The sequence below is a fragment of the Chiloscyllium plagiosum genome, chromosome 25 (assembly GCF_004010195.1).
Source record: "Chiloscyllium plagiosum isolate BGI_BamShark_2017 chromosome 25, ASM401019v2, whole genome shotgun sequence".
In the NCBI taxonomy this organism is placed as follows: Eukaryota; Metazoa; Chordata; class Chondrichthyes; order Orectolobiformes; family Hemiscylliidae; genus Chiloscyllium; species Chiloscyllium plagiosum.
This window is the reverse complement of record NC_057734.1, coordinates 44,995,642-45,018,989: the sequence shown is the minus strand read 5'-3', so window position 1 is coordinate 45,018,989 and position 23,348 is coordinate 44,995,642. Positions and strand designations below refer to the sequence as shown.

General features: G+C 41.5%; 1 protein-coding gene across 2 annotated transcripts in view; it reads right to left on the bottom strand.

Annotated features, from left to right (window-relative positions):
- The window catches only part of LOC122562819 (protein HIRA), a 107,495-nt gene extending 90,606 nt beyond the window's left edge, over window positions 1-16,889 (bottom strand). The window contains exons 1-5 of one of the 2 annotated variants that reach the window (XM_043716069.1): window positions 16,864-16,889; window positions 4,571-4,633; window positions 3,288-3,398; window positions 2,206-2,296; window positions 1,084-1,178 (exon numbers count right to left, since the gene is read on the bottom strand). In XM_043716069.1, the coding sequence (XP_043572004.1) occupies window positions 1,084-1,178; window positions 2,206-2,296; window positions 3,288-3,366 (265 nt within the window). In that variant the 5' untranslated portion in view covers window positions 3,367-3,398; window positions 4,571-4,633; window positions 16,864-16,889. Of the gene's footprint in view, window positions 1-1,083; window positions 1,179-2,205; window positions 2,297-3,287; window positions 3,399-4,570; window positions 4,634-16,526; window positions 16,818-16,863 lie in introns of those variants that run through there. The other variant, XM_043716067.1, reaches the window with a different exon arrangement.
- Between the last annotated feature and the right edge of the window lie 6,459 nt (window positions 16,890-23,348).

The window sequence follows — 23,348 nt, the reverse complement described above, 5'->3', positions numbered from 1 at the left end:
AAAGTCAATTTGAAGTGCTCTAAAATCAAATGACCAAGATGCAAAATGAAGCTCTGCATATTTTTTATTTATGTGAGGGAGCCTGGAGAGGAATGACAAAGTAGAGGTGGTCACCATTTGGCAAAGATAGCGAGATGAAGGAAGACTCGGGTAATGCTGTACAGGAAATGCCTGGAAATGTAAAACGTATTCGCACTGGCCCCCCCAATGCCAAATATTTGATTTACAGACATGAATCGTAATACAGGCACAAAATTACAAAAGGCAACAAAGCATGGTCTGTAGAGAATGAGAAATGAAAATGGAGCTCCAAATATGTCACATATCAATCATATGAAATGCACATAATTCATCTTGTGACTGGCAGAGCCCAGAGTACAAGTCAAAATGGAAGAGGTGGAGCTAATGCTGAAAAGCAGATATGCAACCAAATCACATCTATCACTGAAACCAATATTATTAGGGAAGACCAGGGTGAATGTGTTGCAATTAGAGTTTAAAGAATTAGATTTTTAAAGAGTCAGAAACTAACAAAAAATATTGGAGAAACTCAGCAGGTCTGGTAGCATCTGTGGAGAAAGAAATAGAATTAAGATTTTGAGTCCAATGACTGTTTGGTCTGTTCAAAAAACGACAATAGACTCAAAATATCAACTGTTTCTCTCTCCATATCTGCTGAGTTTCTCCAGCTATTTATTTCAGATTTCTATCACCTGCAATATTTTGCTTTTATTTAAGGAATTAGGTATTCATTTATTTGGTAGCAGTCCGAGGGCAATATGGTCCTGTTAAAGCTTGCTACCATTCTCACCGTGTGTACTTGGACAGCTACTTGAAGAGAAGGAAGGTCAAAGTCCAAACACGTAACCTGTACCATTGAGTATATCTTCTAACTTAGTACAGAATGAAAGTCAATGTAGAGGGCTTTCCAGTTTTCATAGTACTTGCTAAATAAGTTCATTAAATTGGGAAGCCCAACTGCATTTCATTACATTATGAAAAGCTGTTTGAAAAAAAAAAGAGAGACTCTTATGAAAGGGGGCAGTGAAGGAGAATGGACAGAACAGAACCTTCAACTCCTACCTCCTGTATGACTTCGGAGGATAGATACGCATCTCCACTGTTCCACGTTAGCTAGTTTGCTGCTGGAACCAAAGACATTGCTTGGTCCAATATACCTTTAAAAAGTAATCATACAATTACCATATATCTCATTATAATTAGTCACCAACAATGAGGCTGCAGGCTACCAAACAAGCACATATTATTTATTGTATATTGTTTGGAACCAGACTAAAACGTCTCATTTAACTTTAGTAAAATTAGAATTTTGGAATCATCCCAACTTGAAAAACACTTGCGTATTGAACTCAAACAGAAACTGAGCACACGGTATGTCACAGTTGGGGAATGGTTCCTTTGAGCGACTTGGGGGAGACCAAGAGCAAGCAGGACTGACAGCAAGCAAGATAGATAGCTAAACAGATATTTTGTATTCAAAAGAAAGGAATCAAAACAGACAAGATCTTTGGAGATTTTAGGAACAAGTCACCAAGGCAGGTCTCGCAAGATTCTTAAGTATTATCCAGAAGGCTCTGAGTGGAATGATTTTCAATGGATATTGGAACTTGCAAACCTAATGAGGCAGTGAGCAGCTAGCCCTTAGTAATGTCAGACATCGGCTAGAAGTATAGTGCAATGTAAACAAACAGTCATAAAACATATCTCATTTGTGTTAGTTAATTAATGCAAAATACTTGTGATAGCACAATGCTAAGCAATGTTTGACTTATATTAATTTTAGTTTGTTGTTGCAATAAAAGTCTTATAATATTAAGTCTTGTCTTTTGGTTTATCATATGGAAGTCATCTCTTTTTAAAATTTATTGGTCTCTTTGTGGAACATAAATTTACTACAAAATAATAGCTGTCGCCTTTTTTTCTCATAATTGTTGACAGCTTTGAATTACTTATGCATTGCCAATATTTGAGGTACTGGCTGTCATCAGTGGTAGAATATGGATGTACTGGACATGCCTGTTATAAAAGCATTTAACGAGATAGCAAATCTAGTAAAGTAAAAATTGCGTAATTCCTGGACATTATAAATGCATATGTTTTAGTTTGAAACGGAACCAAGAAAGCCACTGAATGGGTGTATATGCCCAAACAGCTTACAGTCACCAGACAGCGCAAGGTACTTACGCAGCTCTCTTCCACAGCATGATCAATTTGTCATCTCCACCCGATGCCAGATACAATCCATTATTAGACCAGCGCACACAATTGACACAGGCTGCAAGGAACCAGAGACAAACAACAGCCATGTTCTGATTACTGAGATTCCAAAATGAACTTTTCTTTTAAATTAAAAAAAAGAAATCAGCAGTTTACACAATAAGTAGCTCCATTTGTGGACCAAAGTTCAATTACAAGTATATGTTGAGTTGTGTGCGATGGAAGAGGTATTCCAAATAAGCCTTTACACCAAAGCTAGGAAGAGAAAATAGGCCAAAATATTTATATTCAATTACTGCACAGAAACACAAGCTGCAAGTGTGCAGGTGAGGACAAGCTGACCTGGCCCAACAGTCAAAGAGCCTGTTACTAACAATGATCAAAACTCACACAATAACAGGCAATCGAGCATTTGGTCAGCACATATAGGACCATACTCCAATGCTAACTCAACTTTCTCTCCAAAAGATGTGGGAAAGTCTAAAAAAACTTTTAAAATTGCTTTCATGATCAGTGAATAACATTAAATGTGTCAACTCAGCTGAGTTAATAGATCAATGTGGTACCATAAACTCAAGACGTCATAGTCTCTCTATTTTTTATCTTGGGTCTTTGCACGTAAAATAATTGGCTGAGGAAAAAGAACACAGTCTCAGAGAAAAGTCAACTCTACAGGTTTGAAGAGTATAGCTGTGGGGGAGAAGGATTAATAGCATTGCCAGTAATTTTGTTAAGCTAACAAGATACCAACTTTGGAAGAAAAAAAAATGGAAATTATGGGCGATCTGAGTCGACTATACTCCAATCCTTAAAAAGGTAGTGATATAGAGGATTAACAGGGAATACATTTAAACTCAATAGCTCTCAAAGATTGCCTTTACATAGGGCAAACCAGAACTTTACAGGATCCTCCAAACAAACGTTTCTGAGGATGATATGTAAACAAATCAAAGATGACTGAAATATTGGAATATTCATGTTCCTGGGCGACATATTGGAGTGAGTGAGTGTGAATGTGAGTAATATACATTAAAAAAAATCACAAATACCCAAGTGGTTATCCATTTGGCAGAGCATTTTGGGAATAGCCTCATTCTTTTCATCTTCCTCTCGAACAACTGGTGGCATGTTCCATATGACAACCTTCCCTGAATCCTCTCCTGTAGGTGGAAATTAAACATTGAGCAATTTTACTTGATTTAAAATATAGATTTGTTTAAAATTGTAACTCTCATAACAAGTTGCATATCGGTTTTATTTCGGGATGGGGAGCAAGGTGATGGGGGAAAATTTCTAGCCAGTCCATCTCCAAAGCAAAACATTCACAATTACTTGATCGATAATGAGTTGAACATGGAGCTATCTGACCCAGCACAGAATGACACAGCAAGATCTGATCTCTCCAGGCAGGGAAGAACTGCCTCAGTGAGGACTAATGTTGAAAGAGCCCACCATATCAATTCCAAGTCTCAGAGCAGGAAGACTATTGAAAACCACAAAAGCTACTATTTCGCAAAGAAAGGAGCAGTGAATCTATCACTTGCAACCCGTGACAAATAGCCAAATAGTACAACCCACTCTGCTGCCCAAGTTGACAGATTCATTGTACAAAATATTTGAGTGTAGTTAAGGACAGGTGATGGCCTTGTGGTATTATTGCTGGACTGTTAAATCCAGACACCCAATTAAAGTTCTGGGGACCTGGTTCAAATTCTACCATGGTAGATGGTGGAATTTGAAGGGAATTCTATAGAAGTCTGGAATTAGGAGTCTTCTGATGACCATGAATCCATTGCCACTTGTCAGAAAAACTAATGCCCTTTACAGGGAGAAACTGCCATACTTAGTTGGTCTAGCCTACATGTGACTCCAGACCCACAGCAATGCAGCTGACTCTTAACAGCCCTCTGGGCAAGGAATGGGCAAAGAATGCTGGCTTAGCCAGTAACACCCTCAACCCATGAATGAATACTGAAAAAAAAAAAGGTTTGTGGTGACAAGACAGACTATGAAAGGGAAAAGAGCTGAAAATGTGTTGCTGGAAAAGCGCAGCAGGTCAGGCAGCATCCAGGGAACAGGAGAATCGACGTTTCGGGCATAAGCCCTTCATTCCTGAAGAAGGGCTTATGCCCGAAACGTCGATTCTCCTGTTCCCTGGATGCTGCCTGACCTGCTGCGCTTTTCCAGCAACACATTTTCAGCTCTGATCTCCAGCATCTGCAGCCCTCACTTCCTCCCCTATGAAAGGGAAAAGCAGCCTCCATGGCACTGAGGATTTCTAGATCCTGCTAACCCTAACTAAACAGTAATCTGTTTACAACCTGCCACTTACCTTGTCCACCTGTTGCAAACTTGGTTCCATCAGGATGAATGTCCACAGAAAATATTGGCTTACCTGGAAGAAAACAATTATTTTTATTTCACAGAATCTCATACTCTCACTCCTAATTCAAAATGAAATGCAAGGTAATATTCTTGTTATGGCAATTGATCGGGAAAAGGGAGGCTCGCAACAAGGTCCAAGTGTCCTTATTCATCAGTAGCTGAAAGTAAGCATGCAGGAGCAGTGGGTGGTGAAGGAGGTAAACAGGATGCTGGCCTTCATAGTGTAGATTGAGTACAGGAACAGAGATGTCTTACTGCAACTGTACAGGGCATTGGTAAATCACACTTGAGTATTGTGGGTCACTTTGGTCACCTTATCTGAGGAAGGATATTCTACTATTGAAACAGTGCAAAGAAGGTTTACCCTGCTGATACCTAGGATGGTAGAACTGACACACAAGGAGAAACTCAATCGATTAGGACTATACTCACGTGAATTTAGAAAAATAACCAGAGTGGGGTCATAGAAACCTATAAAATTCTAACAAAATTAGACAGGGTAGATTAAGTAATTGAATGAGAAATCATGCTGTTTTGATAAGAGAAGGTAAATGGAAGCATTTCGCAATTGGTCAGAAACTAGCAACTGCACGCCAGCAAAGGGGATTGGGGATCCAAATACACAAATCAATTAAAATCTAGCAGACAGACCGCAACAGTACTCACTGGAATGTTGTCATTTACTTCAAGTGGATGGGAATACTGCGCAGAAGAATGGAAGCAGAGCTTCAGTTGAATAGGGACATTTGACAGTAGCTGTAGTACTGCTTTTACATTTGCACCATAGCTCGAGAAGACTGAGCAAATTCAACACATAAATACCACGGCCTTCAGTAATAAATAGGACTGAATAATTTTGCTTGTATTCCCAAAAGTCTAAGAGATTCAGAAGCTACCTAATCAGAGGTAGAGTAATAGAGTATCACAACATTGAAAGAGGCCCTTCGTCTTGTTGTGTCCACGCCAGTCATGGAGTACTTATTTATGCTAATCCCATTTCTCAGTACTTGAATAATAACCTTGTATGTTATGGTGTTTCAAGTATTCATCTAAATACTTAAGTGTTTTGATAGTTCCTATTTCTACCATCCTTTCCAAAAATAACATCTAAGAACCAATCTCTGACTGAAATGATTTTTCCTACAATACCCTTCAACTCTCCTGCTTCTTACTTTAAATCTATGCCCACTATTTACTGACCCCTGCACTAAGGGGAAAAGTTTCTTCCTATCCACCATATCTGTGTCCCTCATAACTTTGTAATCCTTAGTCAGATCCCCCTCTGCCTTCTCTGCTTGAAGGAAAACTAGGAAATTAAGGAAACCAGCCTATCCAGATTTTCATCATAAAACGCTCCATCCCAGGCAATGTCATGGTGAATCACCTCTGCAATCTCTCCAGGACAATCACAATGCGACAAACAGAACTGCACACAATACTCCAGCTGTCGCTGAAATAACATCTTATACAGCTCCATCATAACCTCCATGTTCTTGTATTCAATGCCTCAACTAATAAAGTTAAAAATCACATGACACCAGGCTACATCCAAATAGACCTGTTGGACTATTACCTGGTGTTGTGTGATTTTTAACTTTGTCCACACAGTCCAACACCAGCAACTCCACATCAACTAATACAGGCAAGCATCACATAAGCCTTCTTAACCGCTTTCTCTACCTGTCCTGCTGCCTTCAAGGGTCAATGGACTCGTACACTAACGTGTACTTCCTAGGATCTTACCATTCAATGTGTACTCCCTTACCTTGTTTGCTTTCTGAAAACGCACCACCTCACGTTTCAGGATTAAACTCCACCTGCCACTGTTCAACCATCTGACCAGCCAGTCTATAGCATCCTATAGTGTAAGGCTTTCCTCCTTGCTATTATGCTATCTCCATACCACCAATATTTGTGTCATCTTATAAGTTACTGATCAAAGCTCCTACAGTCATGTACACATGTCACTAATGTACATTATAAACAGCTGAGGATAGAGAACAGAGCCCTGCAATATACCACTGGACACAGGCTTCCAGTCACAAAGACTACCTTTGACCATTACCCTCTGCTAATAAGTAAATATTTGAATTTTGCTAAATTACCCTGGAGTGCATGGGCTCTTGCCTTCTTGACCAGCCTCCCATTTAACACTTTGTCCACGTGAAGTCCATGTAGACTATATCAACTGCACTAACCTCATCCACACACCTAACAACTTCCTTGGCAAAATTCATTCATGTTTGCTTGATATGATCTTCCTCTGACACAAAGCCTTGTTGACTATCCCCGATTCATCTTTGTCTCTCCCCATGGAGATTAATTCTGTCTCTCAGAATTAAAACAATAACAGAATTGAGGGATAAACTATTTCCTCTGAGTGGAGTATCAAGAACAATGGGAAATGGATTACAGCTAGACCATTTAGAAGGGAAATCAGGAAGCACTTTTTCATACAAATGATAATAGAAATGTGGAACTCTCAGCTTCTGCCAACACTGTCAGAGCTAATCCTCATCTTTCAGAACATTTTTCCTCACCCTACAATAAGCTGTTCCACATACATGTTGTGCTACATCTACATTTTGACCAATAGCTCAAAATATTTAAATTGAAACATAAATCCACTTGTGCTTCATCCAGAGGCTCACTGATGATGTTATCCAGTATGACGACAAAACGTCTGAAACTGAACCCTCCAGCTCAGCAAACAAACCTACATCCAGAACCTCAACCTGAGCTACAAATCTTCTCAAAGCACACTAATAAATCCACAGTTTCAGAATACTAAAAAGTTCTTTTTTTTTTAAAAACAGGTAGATGATGTTAGTGGGGGAATTGCTCCCTACACTGATTTCAGACCAAACAATACAGCAGTTTCACCAAATCATACAAATCAATTATCACAAACAGTTCCAATTTCCAAGTTAGAACATGCGCAGCAGCTAACAGAGTTTCTAAAGTTAAAGGGACAAATTATAAATTTCAAGTATAGAGCCTTTACCAATGTAGACTTTTCATTGCACCTAAAGCAGATCTGCTGCATATTTTCTGTTTAAAAATTCAGATCATTGGCATTTACATCTTAGAAATAATATGGCAAAGCAAGAGGCCAATCTATCCACCCTTCCAGGACCATCTCTACACAATTCCTCCCACTTACCCATAGTCCTACAAACTTTTCCACTTCAAATATCTAGCAAATCAGGTTGTAAGTTTGCTCACTGAGCTGGTAGGTTTGTTCTCAGACATTTCGTCACCATGCTAGGTAACATCAGTGAAAGTGAGTCCTGATGAAGCACTGGTGTTCTGTCGCACTTGCTATTTGTGTGTCTTGGTCTGTTGTGGTGGATGAGATCACTTCCGGTTGTTTTTTTTTTGAGAGGTTGGTAAATGGGGTCCAAATCGATGCGTTTGTTAATGGAGTTCCGGTTGAATGCCAGGCCTTTAGGAATTCCCGTGCACGTCTTTGCTAAGCCTGTCCCAAGATGGATTAACTGTCCCAGTCAAACTGGTGTCCCTCTTAGTCTGTGCGTATGGATACTGGTGATAGTTGGTCACGCTAATTGGGTGCTCATGCATCCTGGTGGCTGGTTTCCTATCCAACTGTCCAACGTAACATTTGTTGCAGTCATTGGAGATGTACAGCACAGAAACAGACCCTTCAGTCCATCTCATCCATGCCGACCAGATATTCCAACCCAATCTAGTCCCACCTGCCAGCACCCGATCCATATTCCTCCAAACTCTTCCTAATCATATACCCATCCAGATGCCTTTTAAATGTTGTAATTGTAGCAGCCTCCAAGTCCTTGCAGGGTATTTTGTATATGACGTTTGTTCTGCTGGTTGTTGGTACGGGGGTCTTTAAATTCATCAGGAGCTATTTCAATGTAATGGTAGCTTTGTGGGCTACCATGATGCTTAGAGGCCAGAGTAGTCTGGTCATCATCTCAGAGATATCTTTAATGTATGGCAGGGTGGCTAGAGTCTCTCAGCGTGTTATGTCTTCTTGTTTAGGTCTGTTATGTAGGAATCGGCGGACTGCGCTTAATCGGGTACCCATTGTCCATAATACATTGTATAGGTGTTTTTTCCTCAGCTTCTCGTGGTTCCAGGGTGCTGCAGTGTGTTCACTTAAATAATGTTCCGATGCAGCTCCAGTTGTGGGTGTTGGGATGATTGTTGCTGTAACCAAATATCTGGTCAGTGTGTGTGGCTTTCCTGTAGACACTGGTCTGCAACTCTCCATTCGCTTTTCGTTCTACTGTGACATCTAGGAAGGGGAGAGTGTTGTTGTTCTCTTCCTCTTTGGTGAACTTTATACTGGTAAATATGTTGTTTGTGGGTTCTTCTAACTTGTTGTATTTTGTGATGACAAAGGTGTCATCCACATAGCAGACCCAAAGCTTGGGATGGATCATGGGAAGGGCTGTTCGTTCTAAGCTCTGCATAACTGCTTCTGATAAGAGTCCTGATATTGGTGATCCTATAAACAGATCCCATCGACTTGTTTATAGATCCTGTCATCAATGGTGAAGTGGGTTGAGACTCACAGGGCTACTAATTTGAGGATGATATCCTTGCTGATGGAGTTTTTGCGTGCTTGTGTCCTTGATTTGTCTAACAGTGACACCAGTGTTTCTTTGGCCCGGATGATGGTTATAGATGTGAATCGGGCCACCACATCAAAGGAAACCATGATCTCATCATCCTCTACCTTGGTGTCTTTGATGACGTTAAGGAATTCCTGGGTGGAGTGGATGGAGTGGCTTGAGTCTTCGACTAGGTGTTTCAGTTTATGTTGCAGTTCCTTTGTTAGTCTGCATGTCAGTGTACCGGGAAGTGAGACTATGGGTCTAAGGGTCCCTTGTTTATATACCTTTGATAATCCCTTGAAATGGGATGCGTTGGATCCTTCAGATTTCATTCTTTGGAGGTCTGTCTTGTTAATTTCACCTCTCTCGTGTAGTTTCCTCAGGGCTGCTACAGTACGGTTTTCTAGTTGTAGGGTGGGGTCCATCGCCACCTGTTGGTAGGCGTCGATATCTGCAAGGTGTGTGTTTGCTTTTTCAATGTATTGTGTTCTGTTCAGGTCATGACGGTCATGCGCCCTTTGTCTTCCAATAGGATTACAATATTTGTCTTTTCCGAGTCCTTCCATGGCTTTCCTTTCCAGTGTGTTGAGGGTGTTCCCTTCTTTCCTTCTGTTAAGTGTTGGTATTACTGGCTATCTGATGGCCTGCTGGATTTTTCTCTAAGTCCGTTGTCTTTCAGGGTTGATTCCAGTGCTGCTAGGATGTCCTTTTTGTCCACGTCCCTATGGTTGAAGTTCAGCCCTTGTACTAGGACAGCTTTTTCCATGTCTGCAAGTGGTCGGTTCAACAGGTTCTTTATCCAAGTCTCTGAATTGTCAGTGTAATTGATGGGTATGATCTTGGCCAGTTTTTCTTGTAGGGCTAGTCTTTTCTTTGTCTTAATCTGCTGTTGTTTAGTGTTGATGGCTCGTTCTAACGCACTTGTCCATTCAAGGTCAGTCACGTTAGTGTACAGAAATCTTTGGTGCAAAACTTCTCGTTCGTATTTGTGGAGTCAGTTGTGAACATAATTTATCATTTCTCGTAGCATCCTGCAGCTGTTCTGTTCTTCTGGCTTCTGGGGTGTTCAGAGGTGGTTTGTATTTGACATATCATGGTAATACCTGTTTCCTGAGGCATTCATGTAGGAAGTACAGTTGTTGGCAGGTGGCGCTCAGTCAGTCAGATGGGATTGGTTTCCCACTTTGGGGCTAATTTGAACATATTGTGCCCATAGGTGTTTGTGATTTTGGAAAGACGGGCAGAAAACTGGCCACCAGGATATATGAGCACCAACTAACCACCAAAGACATGACCAACTATCACTAGTATCATACACACAGACGAAGAGGGACACCAGTTCAACTGGGACAATACATCCATCCTGGGACAGGCTAAACGATAACAGGCATGAGAATTCCTAGAGGCCTGGCAATCAAACCGGAACTCCATTAACATATGAATTTGGACCCCCTTTACCAACCTCTCAGATAAAGAACCAGAAGTGATATCACCCACCAAAACAGACCAAGACACATAAATAGTAATCAGGACAGAACACCAGTGCTTTATCAGAGGCTCACTGATGATGTTAACTAGCATAGTGACAAAACCTCTGAGAACAAATCTACCAGCTCCGCGAGCAAACTTACAACCTGATCCACAACATGAACTACAAACCTTCCCCAAATTCTAGCAAGTTTCCTTCTGCCAGCTACTACTGAAGTTACCTCCACCACTGTTCCACCCTGCAACAACTCAGTGCAAAAATGTGATGATTTCACATTGCTGGTTATTTTACCAATCATTTTACATCTGGGTCCTCAAGTTACCAACCTCATTCTTTCGACCTAAACAAGTCATTTGACATGAGTTAAAATGATATTACCTTTCCTCCTTTCCCCCAGAGGTCTGACACCTATGACACAAGAGGAAACTCCATGTGCTGAAAACACAGACAATGAAACACACATCTTCAACACCCTGGAGACTAAACCAGAAACTAGGCGTTGACATGAGATAAAAGATAGAGCAGGATAAAAGCGAGAGCGGGAATATGTTGTAATGAACCAAACCCAACAAGAGTTTCAACATCAATCATAAGACTCAAGCTTACCTCCTTAGCCCCTGACCCCCAGATATACTGACCACCTACAATCCTCCACCAGTCAAGGGTCATGTTGGTTAGCATTGTTAGGTTATGCTCACAAATGTCATAGAACCTGATAGTCTGTCAGATCCATTCAGTGGATAAGTTAATTAGAAACTCATCTCCCTAGTGCAGCATGGAATGATTACAGCATAGGAAGAGGCCATTTGGCTCATCATATCCATTCTGACATACTACAAGGGCAATCATCTAGTTTCACGTCTACATTTTTTCACTATAACCTTGCAAATTCCTCTTGAGGCGCTTATCAAATTCCCTTTTAGGGGACAATTGAATCTGCTTTCACTGCTCCCTCAAGTCCCATTATATGATGACTTTCATTAAATATTCTCTCACACTTCTTTCATAACATGATCGGGATTTACATTGACAGGTAAACTGTAACTACACCATTTAAACCATTCCCAAAAGATGCGAGACATACCACTAGTAAATTTCCATCCATCAACCTAGCAACAACAGGACCACATGAATTCACTCCACTGTGGTCAGTTCTCAGCTACTTCAGCCATCTGTATTCCTATCAATCAGTCGCTCTTGACATTGCCTAACCAAAACTTAGTCTTCCTCTGTTTTTAAAGACTATAAATATAATAAGTTTCTTGAGCCAAAGAAAACCAAGTCAAACTATACTTATCTTCTTTCTGCTGAAATCAAATTAATAGGTGCATAAAACAAACAGTTTTAACTGAAAATAGACTAAGCAAATTTATAAGTAGAATGCATTTCATGTTTTAAAATTCAAAGCCATACAAACTGCTTCATGTATTTCAAAATATTTCGGATGTGTTTGCCTTGACCATTACATAAGCACCAAAAATATGAAAGCAACATTGCAAGACTTGAAAGCAGAAAGACTGGACTACTTTGGGCACATTTAAATGAATTTGCAATCATGCAACAGTGTGAGTCCATCCAAGACACTTCACAGGAACATTGCAACAATTGATACAGAGCTAAAAGGAGGAGCTAAAAGTTTGGTTCATTACACCATATTAAATTAGATATCCAAATATTGGTCAAAGAAGGTCATGGGTCAATGGGCCAAATGGCCTGCTTCTGCACTGAAGAGATTCTATGAAGAGGTAGATTTTTATGAACATCTTGAAGGGGGAAAAAAAAGGACATGAAGAATATGCTTGCTAACAACTGTCTTATATTTGTAAAAGTTCCAAGTACTCTGACTGAATACAAATGGAATACCAGGGTAGTCGAATGAAAATGTCAATGCTAAACTTAAGGATGAAAGGATGTTTCTTTGCTAAATTAGGAGTTTTAATAATTGATCAGAGTGATTCCACAGGGCAAATGAAACCATGCAGTTTGAACAAAAATGTATGTCAGTAGGAAAAACTTTTAAATTCATGGTTCATCTGCTGGATCTCATCGCAATCCCTTTGCTTCTGTTGGTGCTTGTGGTCACTGCCTCAACTCAAGCACTTTGAGGAAAGGAAACAATGTTTGGCCAATCTACAGTTCTGAGGATGTGATTAGCAGGGAAAGTAAATGGGACCTAGCAGTTATAATATACTTGGATCTTTCAAAGGCATTCAATACAATGTCACACAAAATGTTGTTGCACAACACAAGGGCTTAGGGGTTGTAAGTTACATATATCTCAGGGATAGAGGGTTGATTCATGGATAGAAGAGATGAGGAATAGAAATGTAATTTTCAGCTTATAGACTCTAAGAAGTGAGGTACTAAAAGAGTCAATGCTGGGGCATTTTCTTTTACAAACTACATAAATAATTAGAAGAAGCAACTAACTAGACTGTATCTGTACTATTGAAAGAAACAGCATGCTTAGAGCTCAGCAATCCCATGCCCAATGGGTCAAGGTGCAACAGTCCAGTTGCCACCAGGTGGCAAACAATTAAGCAACTAATTGGAGCAGAATTATCCACATACATCCACATTCTCAATGATGGAGAGGCCAACACATCAGATTGGCACATCAGCCCATTCTGAGGTCATCAGCCTATTCGGTTCACTCCAAGTGATAGCAAGAAGAGGCTGAAGGCACTGGATACTGCAATAGCTATCAGCACTGACAAGGTTCCAGACTTCGCTTTAGAAATACTTTCACCCACAGATCAAGCTGCTCCAGTACGGTTGCAACACTGGCATCTACCTGACAATTTGGACATTTTTCCAGATATATCGTCTCTACAAAAAGACAAATGCAATCAAGCTAATTACATGTCCATCTGCAAAATGATGGAAAGTGTCATCAACCATTCTCTCAAATGACACTTATGCAGCAATAAATTGCTCCCTGACATGCAGTACGGAGCCTGCCAGAGCCACTCAGTACAAAACCTCATTACAGACTTGGTCCAAACATGGTCAAAGTTTAATTCAAGTAGTAAGGTGAATATCGCATGAAGGTGTCTTCATAAAATCGAAGCCAATGGGAATTGGGGAAAATTCTCCACTGCTGGGAGTCATACTAACACAAAGGAAGTTGTTGGAGGCCAATCATTTCAGTCCAAGGCATCACTACAGATTCTCAGGGCAACACCCAACAATGTTAAATTGCTTCAGTAATGACCTTCCTTCATCACAATTCAGATGTGAGGGTGTTTACTGATAATTGCATTGCATTCAGTATCATTCATGTCTCTGTAAGTACATGATCACATGCAGGAAAACCTAACATTCAAGCTAGGGTTGTTAAATTGTGAATAATTCAACTCCTGACTTCCCAAGACCTGTTCTCTAACTAAAGGTTGCAAGTGAGAAAATACTTTGCGCTTGCTTGGATGAGTGTGGCTCCAATATCATGCAATTAGCTCAATCTTCCAAGGCAAAGTAGCCCACCTGAAGAAGGGCTAATGCCCGAAACGTCGATTCTCCTGTTCCCTAGATGCTGCCTGACCTGCTGCGCTTTTCCAGCAACACATTTCATTCACTTGATAAATACCCCAACCAACAGACCATGTGTTCTCTCCTTCTATCAATGATGCAGAGTAGCAGCAGTATGTACCATCTAGAAGGTGCACTGCAGCAACTTGCCAAGCGTCCTTCCACAACACTTCCAAATCTGCCACATCCGCGATATAGGAGGACAAGAGCATGGGAACACCAAGAGCCGCACCAAAAAACACTCTATCCTGACTTGGAGATACATCATCATTCTTCACAGTCAGAGGGTCAGAAACCTGTAACTCGCTTCCTAACAACATTTTAAGTGTACTTAAACCATGTGGACTACAGTGTTTCAACCTTGTGGTTCAAAGGGCAATTTGGGGTGGAAAAATAGGGTGGCATGGTGGTTCAGTGGTTAGCACTGCTGCTTCACAGCCCCAAGTATCCGGGTTCGACTTTGGCCTCAGGCGACTGTCTGTGTGGAGTTTGCACATTCTCCCCTTGTCTGCGTGGGTTTCCTCCCAAGTCCAATGATGTGCAGGTTAGGTGAATTGGCCATGCCAAATTACCCAGAGTGTTCAGGGACATGTAGGTTAAGTGCATTAGTCATCAGAACTGTAGAGTTTTATGGTAGGGGAATGGGTCTGGGTGGGATACTCTTCAGAGGTTCAGTGTGGACTTGTTGGGCCAAATGGCCTGTTTCAACACTGGGGATTCCAAGAAAAATAGATGCTGTCTTTGACACATATGTTCATATTCCATATGTGAAAAACTGAAGAAAGCTAGAAGAAAAAGTATGATAAAGACACAAAGATTAGAAATTTAGATAGCATAAGTGAGTGAGCAAGCAGCCATCAGGGAAAAGAGAGATTCACCTTATTTTGTTGTGAAGAAAAACAATATTTTTTAAATGCTGCAAATTTATTAAATGTTGGCGTTCAGAGGAATTTGGATGTCATTGTACAAGAAAGAGAAGGTTAACACGTTGGTAGTTTGAGCAAGCAGTTAAGATTCGTAGTTAGTAGGTCATGACTGAAAGGGGTAAACTATGTCAGTCAAACTCTGATGGCAGCTACACAAGGCTTTAGTGAGACATCTTTCAGAGTAGGGAAATCTGTGTAATTCCTTACCACAGAGAGCTGTAGAGGCTGGGTCGTTAAGTATGTTAAAGGATGGGATAGGTTTTCAATCAGAAAAGGGATTCAAAGATTATGGGGTAAAGGCAGGAAAGTGCAGTCTATCAGCCACAATCTCACGGTAAGCAGACTCAATGGACCAAATGGGCTACTTCTACTCCCACGTCTTATAGTATTGTACAATTTTGGCCACCATATTTGAGGAAGACTATACTTTACTTAGAAGAGGTACAACACAAGTTCAAGAGATGGCTCCTGGGGCGAGAGGACTGTTCTAATAGGAGAAATTGAGTAGAATAGGTTTATAATCTCTGAAGAATCAACGGTGATCTTACTGAAACATGAAAGGTTCTTTGAAAGCACCAAATGATAGATGTTTAGAAACTATTTTCCCTAGTTGGAGAGTCTAGAATTACAGGAAATATCAGGTTAAGGAGACAGTCATGTCAGACGGAGATGAGAAGTTGTTCACTCAATGGGTCAAAAGCCTTTAGAATTCTCTTTCCCGGATGCTACAGCTGCTTAATGGTTGAGTATATTTAAGGTCAAGATCAACAGATTTTGAATGCTAAGGAAATCAGGGGAGTGGGTACAAAAGTGGGTTTGCAGATTGGTTAAAAGTTTTGAATGGTAAAGTGGGCTCCAAGAACTATGCAGTCTATTTCTAATCCTATTTCTTATTTTAAGACTGTTGTAGTTAGTTATCCCAAGTACATAGTCTCTACGGTGACTGGTTCAGTCCCCATATCCCACTTCGCATTTGGTCCTCTAAATCCACCAACACATACACTGTGCATGACTGGACCCTGACCCCCATCACTCTGGGCATACAGCTAAGCACAGATACCCAGGCAGAACTCTGGAACCTGGTACTCCTACCCATTCCCTCTTGGGTTTCTCACTCATTCAAGGCTGTTGGGTCTCCTGGATCTCCAGCTCTCCATTCATGGCTCCAGCTCTCCATTCATGGCTCCAGCTTCCTTCCCACTCACCTCAGAGGCTGACCAGGTTTTAAGTCCCTGCGATTAACCCCCATTCTGTGTGTGTGTGTGACAGATGTAGTCACCTTTGCTCTCCCCGGCTTCCTCTCTCCCGCTGCCAGAGGAGAGCTCTCCCGCTCCCTGCACAGTCCCCCGCGCACCCGCTCACCATTGTGATGGACCCAAGCGGGTTTCAGCAGCTTCATGCTGGGCCCTGATGCCTGGGACTCAAGCTGCTCCTCGCTCGGTCCTGGTGTCACCGTCCCCGGGGTGGCCCCGGTCTCTCACTCCGCTCCCGCCGGAAGGGAGCAACGCACTCAGCACTCCCCGGAAAGCCGCGAACCGCGGCCGCAACGCTCCGAGGAAAAGTCAAGGTCAGAATAAACGTTCCTGGGCGAAATGAACAACCCCCTCCCTCCCTCAAAAGATGATCCATTCGGTCACTGCTCTTAGAGCAGGAATTATGACTTTCAAACATATCTGCAGCTCTTAACCTGAACACTTACCAATCTAACTGATTCATTTATTTATATATGTTGCAGAAGTTGGGTAAATGAATGGTGTTTGATGACCCAACAAACCTAAATCCCCATCCCATTTGTCTGTGACTTGTGTGTTCAGCAACTGGCAAATCCTTCAGCGCCCTGCTGGAGAGAATGCAGTCCCAGTCACTACACGGAAGTGAAATCCAGTTACTCCCTAAGGTTTCCATTTATGGAAAGAAGGTACTTGTATGGTTTCAGCGAATGAAGGAGTTTATTCAAGTAGATAAATTGAAGGTGTTGTTCTCTTCATTTCCAGAAGAGAAACTGAAAAAGATTTAGCAGATGAGCTCAAAATCTTGAGGCTGAGTAGACTGATTAGAGAGAAACTGTTCCAGTGGCAGAAGGATTGAGATCCATCAATCCCAGATTAAAGATGACTGGCAAAATGACCAAAAAGTCGACATTTGGAAGAATATCCTCCAATGCGAGTGGCTATGGTCCAGAATTCACTATCTGAAAGAATACTGAAAGCAGATTCGATTATGGCTTGCAAATGATAAAACTACAATAACATATGAAGGAAAAGATACTGCAGGACTGCATGGAAACCGTGTGGAGACAAACTAAATTACCTTTGCACAGAGTTTATAAAACCATAAAAAAAAGGAACAGGAGTAGTTCATTCAGCACCTATGCTGAGATAATGTTTCACTGCATGGGAGTGTTGTACCCGCCACACAGTGTGTTTAAATTCTTATATTCAGCAAAAGAACTGTTAGTCGAGTCTTATCGACAATAATATATGTTTATTGAACACAATTAATATTAGAACAATAAAGTATATTATAAACTAATGAAAAAACACTGTAAACTATCTTATGCTTTAACTTTGTATGATTGTATACCATCACACTAGAACTTGGCTGGGATCCACGTGGTGATGTCTTCTTCTTCCGATGGTCTTATTCTCAAGTTACCACCCTGAGTGGGGTTTTGTGGTGATTCTTCCCCTCCTGACTCTTTTGGGAGAGTCTATATCTTTCAATTAGATCACCACTTAGTCTTCTAACTTTCAATGAGTAGAGTCCCAAACCAGTTAACCCTTGCTCATAAGAAAACCCCTCAGTAGAGAGATCTTCCTAGCGAATCTTCTGTAAAGTATTTTTTTTAAATAAGGTGTGGGATATAGATAAATTAATGTTATTTCTGCAATTATAAGTTTTGATACAGAGTAAATGAACTCACATCAGTGTGTAATTGTTTCAGCTAAGAGCTGAGTTAACAAGAATGGAAACTATGTGGAGGAAATATATAATCAGTTAAAATGGTATGCCAGCATGAAACGTGATTGCAAAACAATGGTAGAAATACAGGCACTAGATAAAATGCTGTGAAGAGAGGCCTGTATAAACAGTAGGTTTCCCACTTGTACAGAAACACAGGAACAAACCTCAATCAAAAGGGCTTAGTGATAAGATGCTATGAGGGGCAGCGCAGATGGAGGGAGTAGATAATGGTAAGCAAAGGATGGGATGAGGTCAAACGGCCTTGTGAGGTCAGAGTAAGCATTTTGTCACAGACAAGACCGGATAAACAGGAATAATGGGGCCAGTCTTAGGGAACTGGAGGATGTAGATAGGGGAAGAGCAATGTAAAACAAAAGAAGCCAAATTATATAAATAAGTAATATTCTGCTTTTTGTTCTTCCTTCCAAAAAAACAACTTCACATTTGCAGTGTGGAGCAAATGAGGTGTCTTGCTGCACTGTAGCCATCCCATGGTTTTATGGCGCTTTCAACAGTTCAGGTATCCCAACGTACTTATAGTTAATCAAGTATTTTAAATATAATTCTTGGAATTAATAGGAAATGCATCAACAAATTAAAGTGCAGCAAGATCCCTCAAGTAGTAACAAAATAAGATAATTTGTCAGGGAGGAACCAGGGGTTACTTTTCTCTTTATGGCCTGAGATATGTAATGCTCAATTTTTAAGGTGGACATGGTTTAGATAAACATCCCAACATTTTAAAAAACCTGCTGCTACAGTGCAACACATCCTCATTACTGCATTCAAGTATCAGCCTTGATCGAATGCTTAAGTCATTTAAAGTTCTAAGAAAATTGTACTTGATTCGTTTGGAGGGAAGTTACACTTTGATGTGACTTAGTTTCCCAGATTATTGTATACAGAACAGGCAAATTAACTTGGATTAATAATCTGTTATGATGAAAAATTCAAATTATTAAAGGATGTATGGTAAATGGGATTAAGAAACAAATTATTATTCTATTTCTAGAGAGAAAACCAATTTAGAGGTGTTTTAATAGGAAGGGTAGTATGAAAACAAAGGATAGATTTATCGTCATTTCCGATAATTAAAATCATTTACATGATTGGATTTTAATTATCCCAGTTGTGGTACAAAAGCAATAATATCTAACAAGTCAGCAGAAAGATAATATACACACAATATTCCAAAACAAATGATGCAGCACCCTCATCCTCTTATTTGAATTGTTGAATATGTTTGCCAGTTTAATTTGTAATGTTAAAAGATTAAATTGTACTATCTCTCTGGACATTAATGTAAGGGTTAAACTGTACTGTCTTTCTCCAAAAAGCTGAACTTGCTGGAAGTGGGTGGGGGCGACATTCTGTGTCACAGGCAGCATGCAGGAATGTGGAAATGTGGATGGCTATCTATTGTAAGTCACACTTCATTTACTACTACTGTCCTGTGATTATGAAATTAAATGCTCATTCAGTCCCTTCCATTCAGAAATGGTTTCATAGCCATCCCCAGCCAATCAAATTTGTTTGTGTGATCACCCCCCCCCGATATTGAAGCATATCGTACCTACATTATCTTGGGGAATCACGGAGTCAGGAAATCATTTGTATAATGATTCCCTAGGATTAGGGCGTATACATTTACATTACCTTGGAGGAATCTGGGCAACATGTGGTTATGGGGGTGGGGAATGGTGGACTACCTGTGAGCATTACCAACTGACCTGTATAAAGGGGATGTATTTCCTTTGTTTGGGGCCTCTTTTGACTTGACTTCACACACCTGCGAAGAGTGTCAACCATGTTCACCCAGCTTATACTGGCTTTAATAAACTTTAATTGTTTGCAGAAGTTGGTGTGTGTGAATTACATCTCATGTATGAAACCTCGGGAAACAAACCTAACATATGTCGGCTGCAGTAGGACTCCAACATAAACGGAACTTGAATGTGCAATCGTCTGAATGTTGGTTGCATGAGACGAATGGGCCCACAAGGTAAGATTCACCTTGATCTCTTTCTCTCTCTCTCTAAACTTAACACTCAGTCGACCCCTCGACTCCTGGGACTTGATGGTGATGGAATCTTTGAGGTAACTCGTACACTAACGAGTCGTTTTGCATGAAGCTGGCGTTTAATTGGGGTTAGAGTCCCCTGTGTTTTAATTGGGGTTAGAGACCTCTGGATCACTTAGGGTTAGAGTCCCCCGGATTTTAATTGGGGTTAGAGACTCCCGGGTTTTAATTGGGGTTCAAGTCCCCAGACATAATTGAGTAAGAAAAGGGGTTCGTGTCCCTATGAGAAGTAAAATCAGAAAGGAGTTAGAGCCCCCTTGGTAAAAGGGGTTAATGTTCTACAGACATGAGGTTTGAGGCTCCAGAGCATTAAAAAATTAGAAATTAGAAACTTCAAAGAAAAACATCTAAACAAAATTTGATACATCTTAAAGTTATTGCCTTTATCGCCCACTCCACCCCTTGGAAGTACTTTTCGGACAACATGGCGTCAACATGAAAAGGGGAAGAAAGTGAAGCCAGTCCATTCGGATCCCAACAGTGAAGTGCACTGACTGCTGGGAAAGCTTTTTCCAGGTTTTGTTGTGGGAGTCTCTGTTTCTGGGCTGCAAACTCAACTGTGTGAGGGAAGGGGAGTGGCTTGCACTGTGGCGCCTTGTGGTCTGCTGCAAGGGTTTTCTATTTTTATAAGTGTAATGTCATGGAGCGGATGCAAAAAAAATGAGAAGGGTTGGAGGATTTGAGCTATAGGGGAGGTTGATTAGGCTTTTTCATGCAGAGGGTGGTGCGTGTATGGAATGAGCTGCCAGAGGAAGTCATAGCATCGTAGAGATGTACAGCATGGAAACAGACCCTTCGGTCTGCAAGCGGGCATCAGAACCGCCCTGCTTTTGCCACGGGACTATGCCTACATCAGGAAACTATAAGAATTCATTTTGTGTTTTAAACAGCAGTCGCAGCTTTAAACCCACAGAACTCAGCAGCTGCTGATCCGCTCACGTGACCGGGAGATAGGAGACAGAGGACAGATCAAATCCACACTAGACCAACACTACCCATGACTCATAGACCAAAACTCCGGAATTAATTAATATGGAAACCCATCTCCTAATCACATCAAGAGACTGACTGAAACACACCCATACCCATCGATACAGAACCACCCTGACACAAAGGACAGGCATCCACCAGACAGAAACGGACAGACCAATACACACCAACACCCCAAGGGAACAAAGGGGGTTGCTAGCCCCTGCCCTCACAGAGAGAGACAAGCAGATAATACGCGGACCCGTTTTACATAAACCAATTAACACCCTATTGTGCGTGCCCTGCAACTCTCCTGGGACGGCAGGAAACATACTATTTGCACCTACTCCAGTGATGATGGGGAACTATCATCCCATTCATCCTCAAATTCCACACATCCTGACAACTAAAAGTATATAATATGTAGCAGCGCGTGGGAACAGGAGAGCAGCCGAGATTTGGACCTCGGTTGGTCTCCGCCGGCGTTACTGTAGCAATAAACGTTACCGATTGTTGAACCGCACTCTGGGCTCGGACTGATATCATTTCATCCACGCTAACAGGTCCAACCCATCCATGCTGACCAGTTATCCCAACCCAATCTAGTCCCACCTGCCAGCACCCGGCCCATATCCCTCCAAACCTTTCCTATTCATATACCCATCCAATTTCCTTTTAAATGTTGCAATTGTACCAGCTGCCACTACTTCCTCTGGCAGCTCATTCCATACAGGTACCACCCTCTGCGTGAAAAAGTTGCCCCTAAAGTCCCTTTTACATCTTTCCCCTCTCACCCTAAACCTATGCCCTCTAGATCTGGATTCCCCCAACCAGGAAAAAGACTTTGTCTATTTGTCCTATCCATGCCCCTCATAATTTTGTAAAGCTCTATAAGGTCACCCCTCAGCCTCCAATGCTCCAGGGAAAACAGCCCCAGTTTGTTCAGCCTCTCCCTACATCTCAAATCCTCCAACTCTGGCAACATCCTTGTAAATATTTTCTGAACCTTTTCAAATTTCACAACATCTTTCCGATAGAAAGGAGACCAGAATTGCACGCAATACTGGAGGCTAGTACAATTGCAACATATAAAGGCATCTGGAGTATGTGATAGGAAGGGTTTGGAGGAATATGAGCTGGGTCCTGGCAGGTGGGACTAGATTGGATTGAGATATCTGATCGGCATGGATGAGTTGGACCAAAGGGTCTGTTTCTGTGCTGTACATCTCTATGACTCTGTAAACTTAGATCGAGGGGGATGTTTCAATGTAAATTATGCCATACTGAAAGTGTTTGATATTTAAATATTTCAGTTTGTTAAAATACTGCTTCAGAAAATAACGAAGTATCTGTTTTGCCTTATTTGAATGAGGATCTCAATTCAGTATGTTTTGTGGGCTATGTAATAGGGCAGATTTTGTTTTTACATTAATATTATACAACATTATATTCTTAAAATAATCAAACTTGTAGCCTAAAAAAACAAATTGATTGAGGGCCATGAGCCTCTGATTTGTTTGAAATACTACAAGTTGAAAAATGTGGTGCTGGAAAAACACAGCAGGCCAGGCAGCATCCGAGGAGCAGGAGAATCGACGTTTCGGGCATAAGCCCTTCTTCAGGAATGATGCTGGTGTGCCAAGCGAGCTGAGATAAAGGGTAGGGGGAGGGAATTTGGGGGAGGGGCACTGGGAATACGATAGGTGGAAGGAGGTGAGGGTGAGGTGATAGGCTGGAGAGGGAGTGGGGGTGGAGAGGTCAGGAAGAAGATTGCAGGTCAAGAGGGTGGTGCTGAATCCTGGGGTTGGGTCAGGTCCACACCCCCCACCAATCCCACCTTCACTCCCAGCACCTTCCCATGCAACCGCAAGAAGTGCAAACCTTGTACCCACACCTCCCCCCTCACCTCCCTCCAAGGCCCCAGTGGATCCTTCCATATCCGTCGCAAATTCACCTGCACCTCCACACACATCATTTACTGTATCCGTTGGACCCGATGTGGTCTCTTCTACATTGGGGAGACAGGCCGCCTACTTGTAGAACGTTTCAGGGAACACCTCTGGGACACCCGCACCAACCAACCCAACCGCCCCGTGGCTGAACACTTTAACTCCCCCTCCCACTCCGCCAAGGATATGCAGGTCCTTGGCCTCCTCCATCGCCAGACCCTG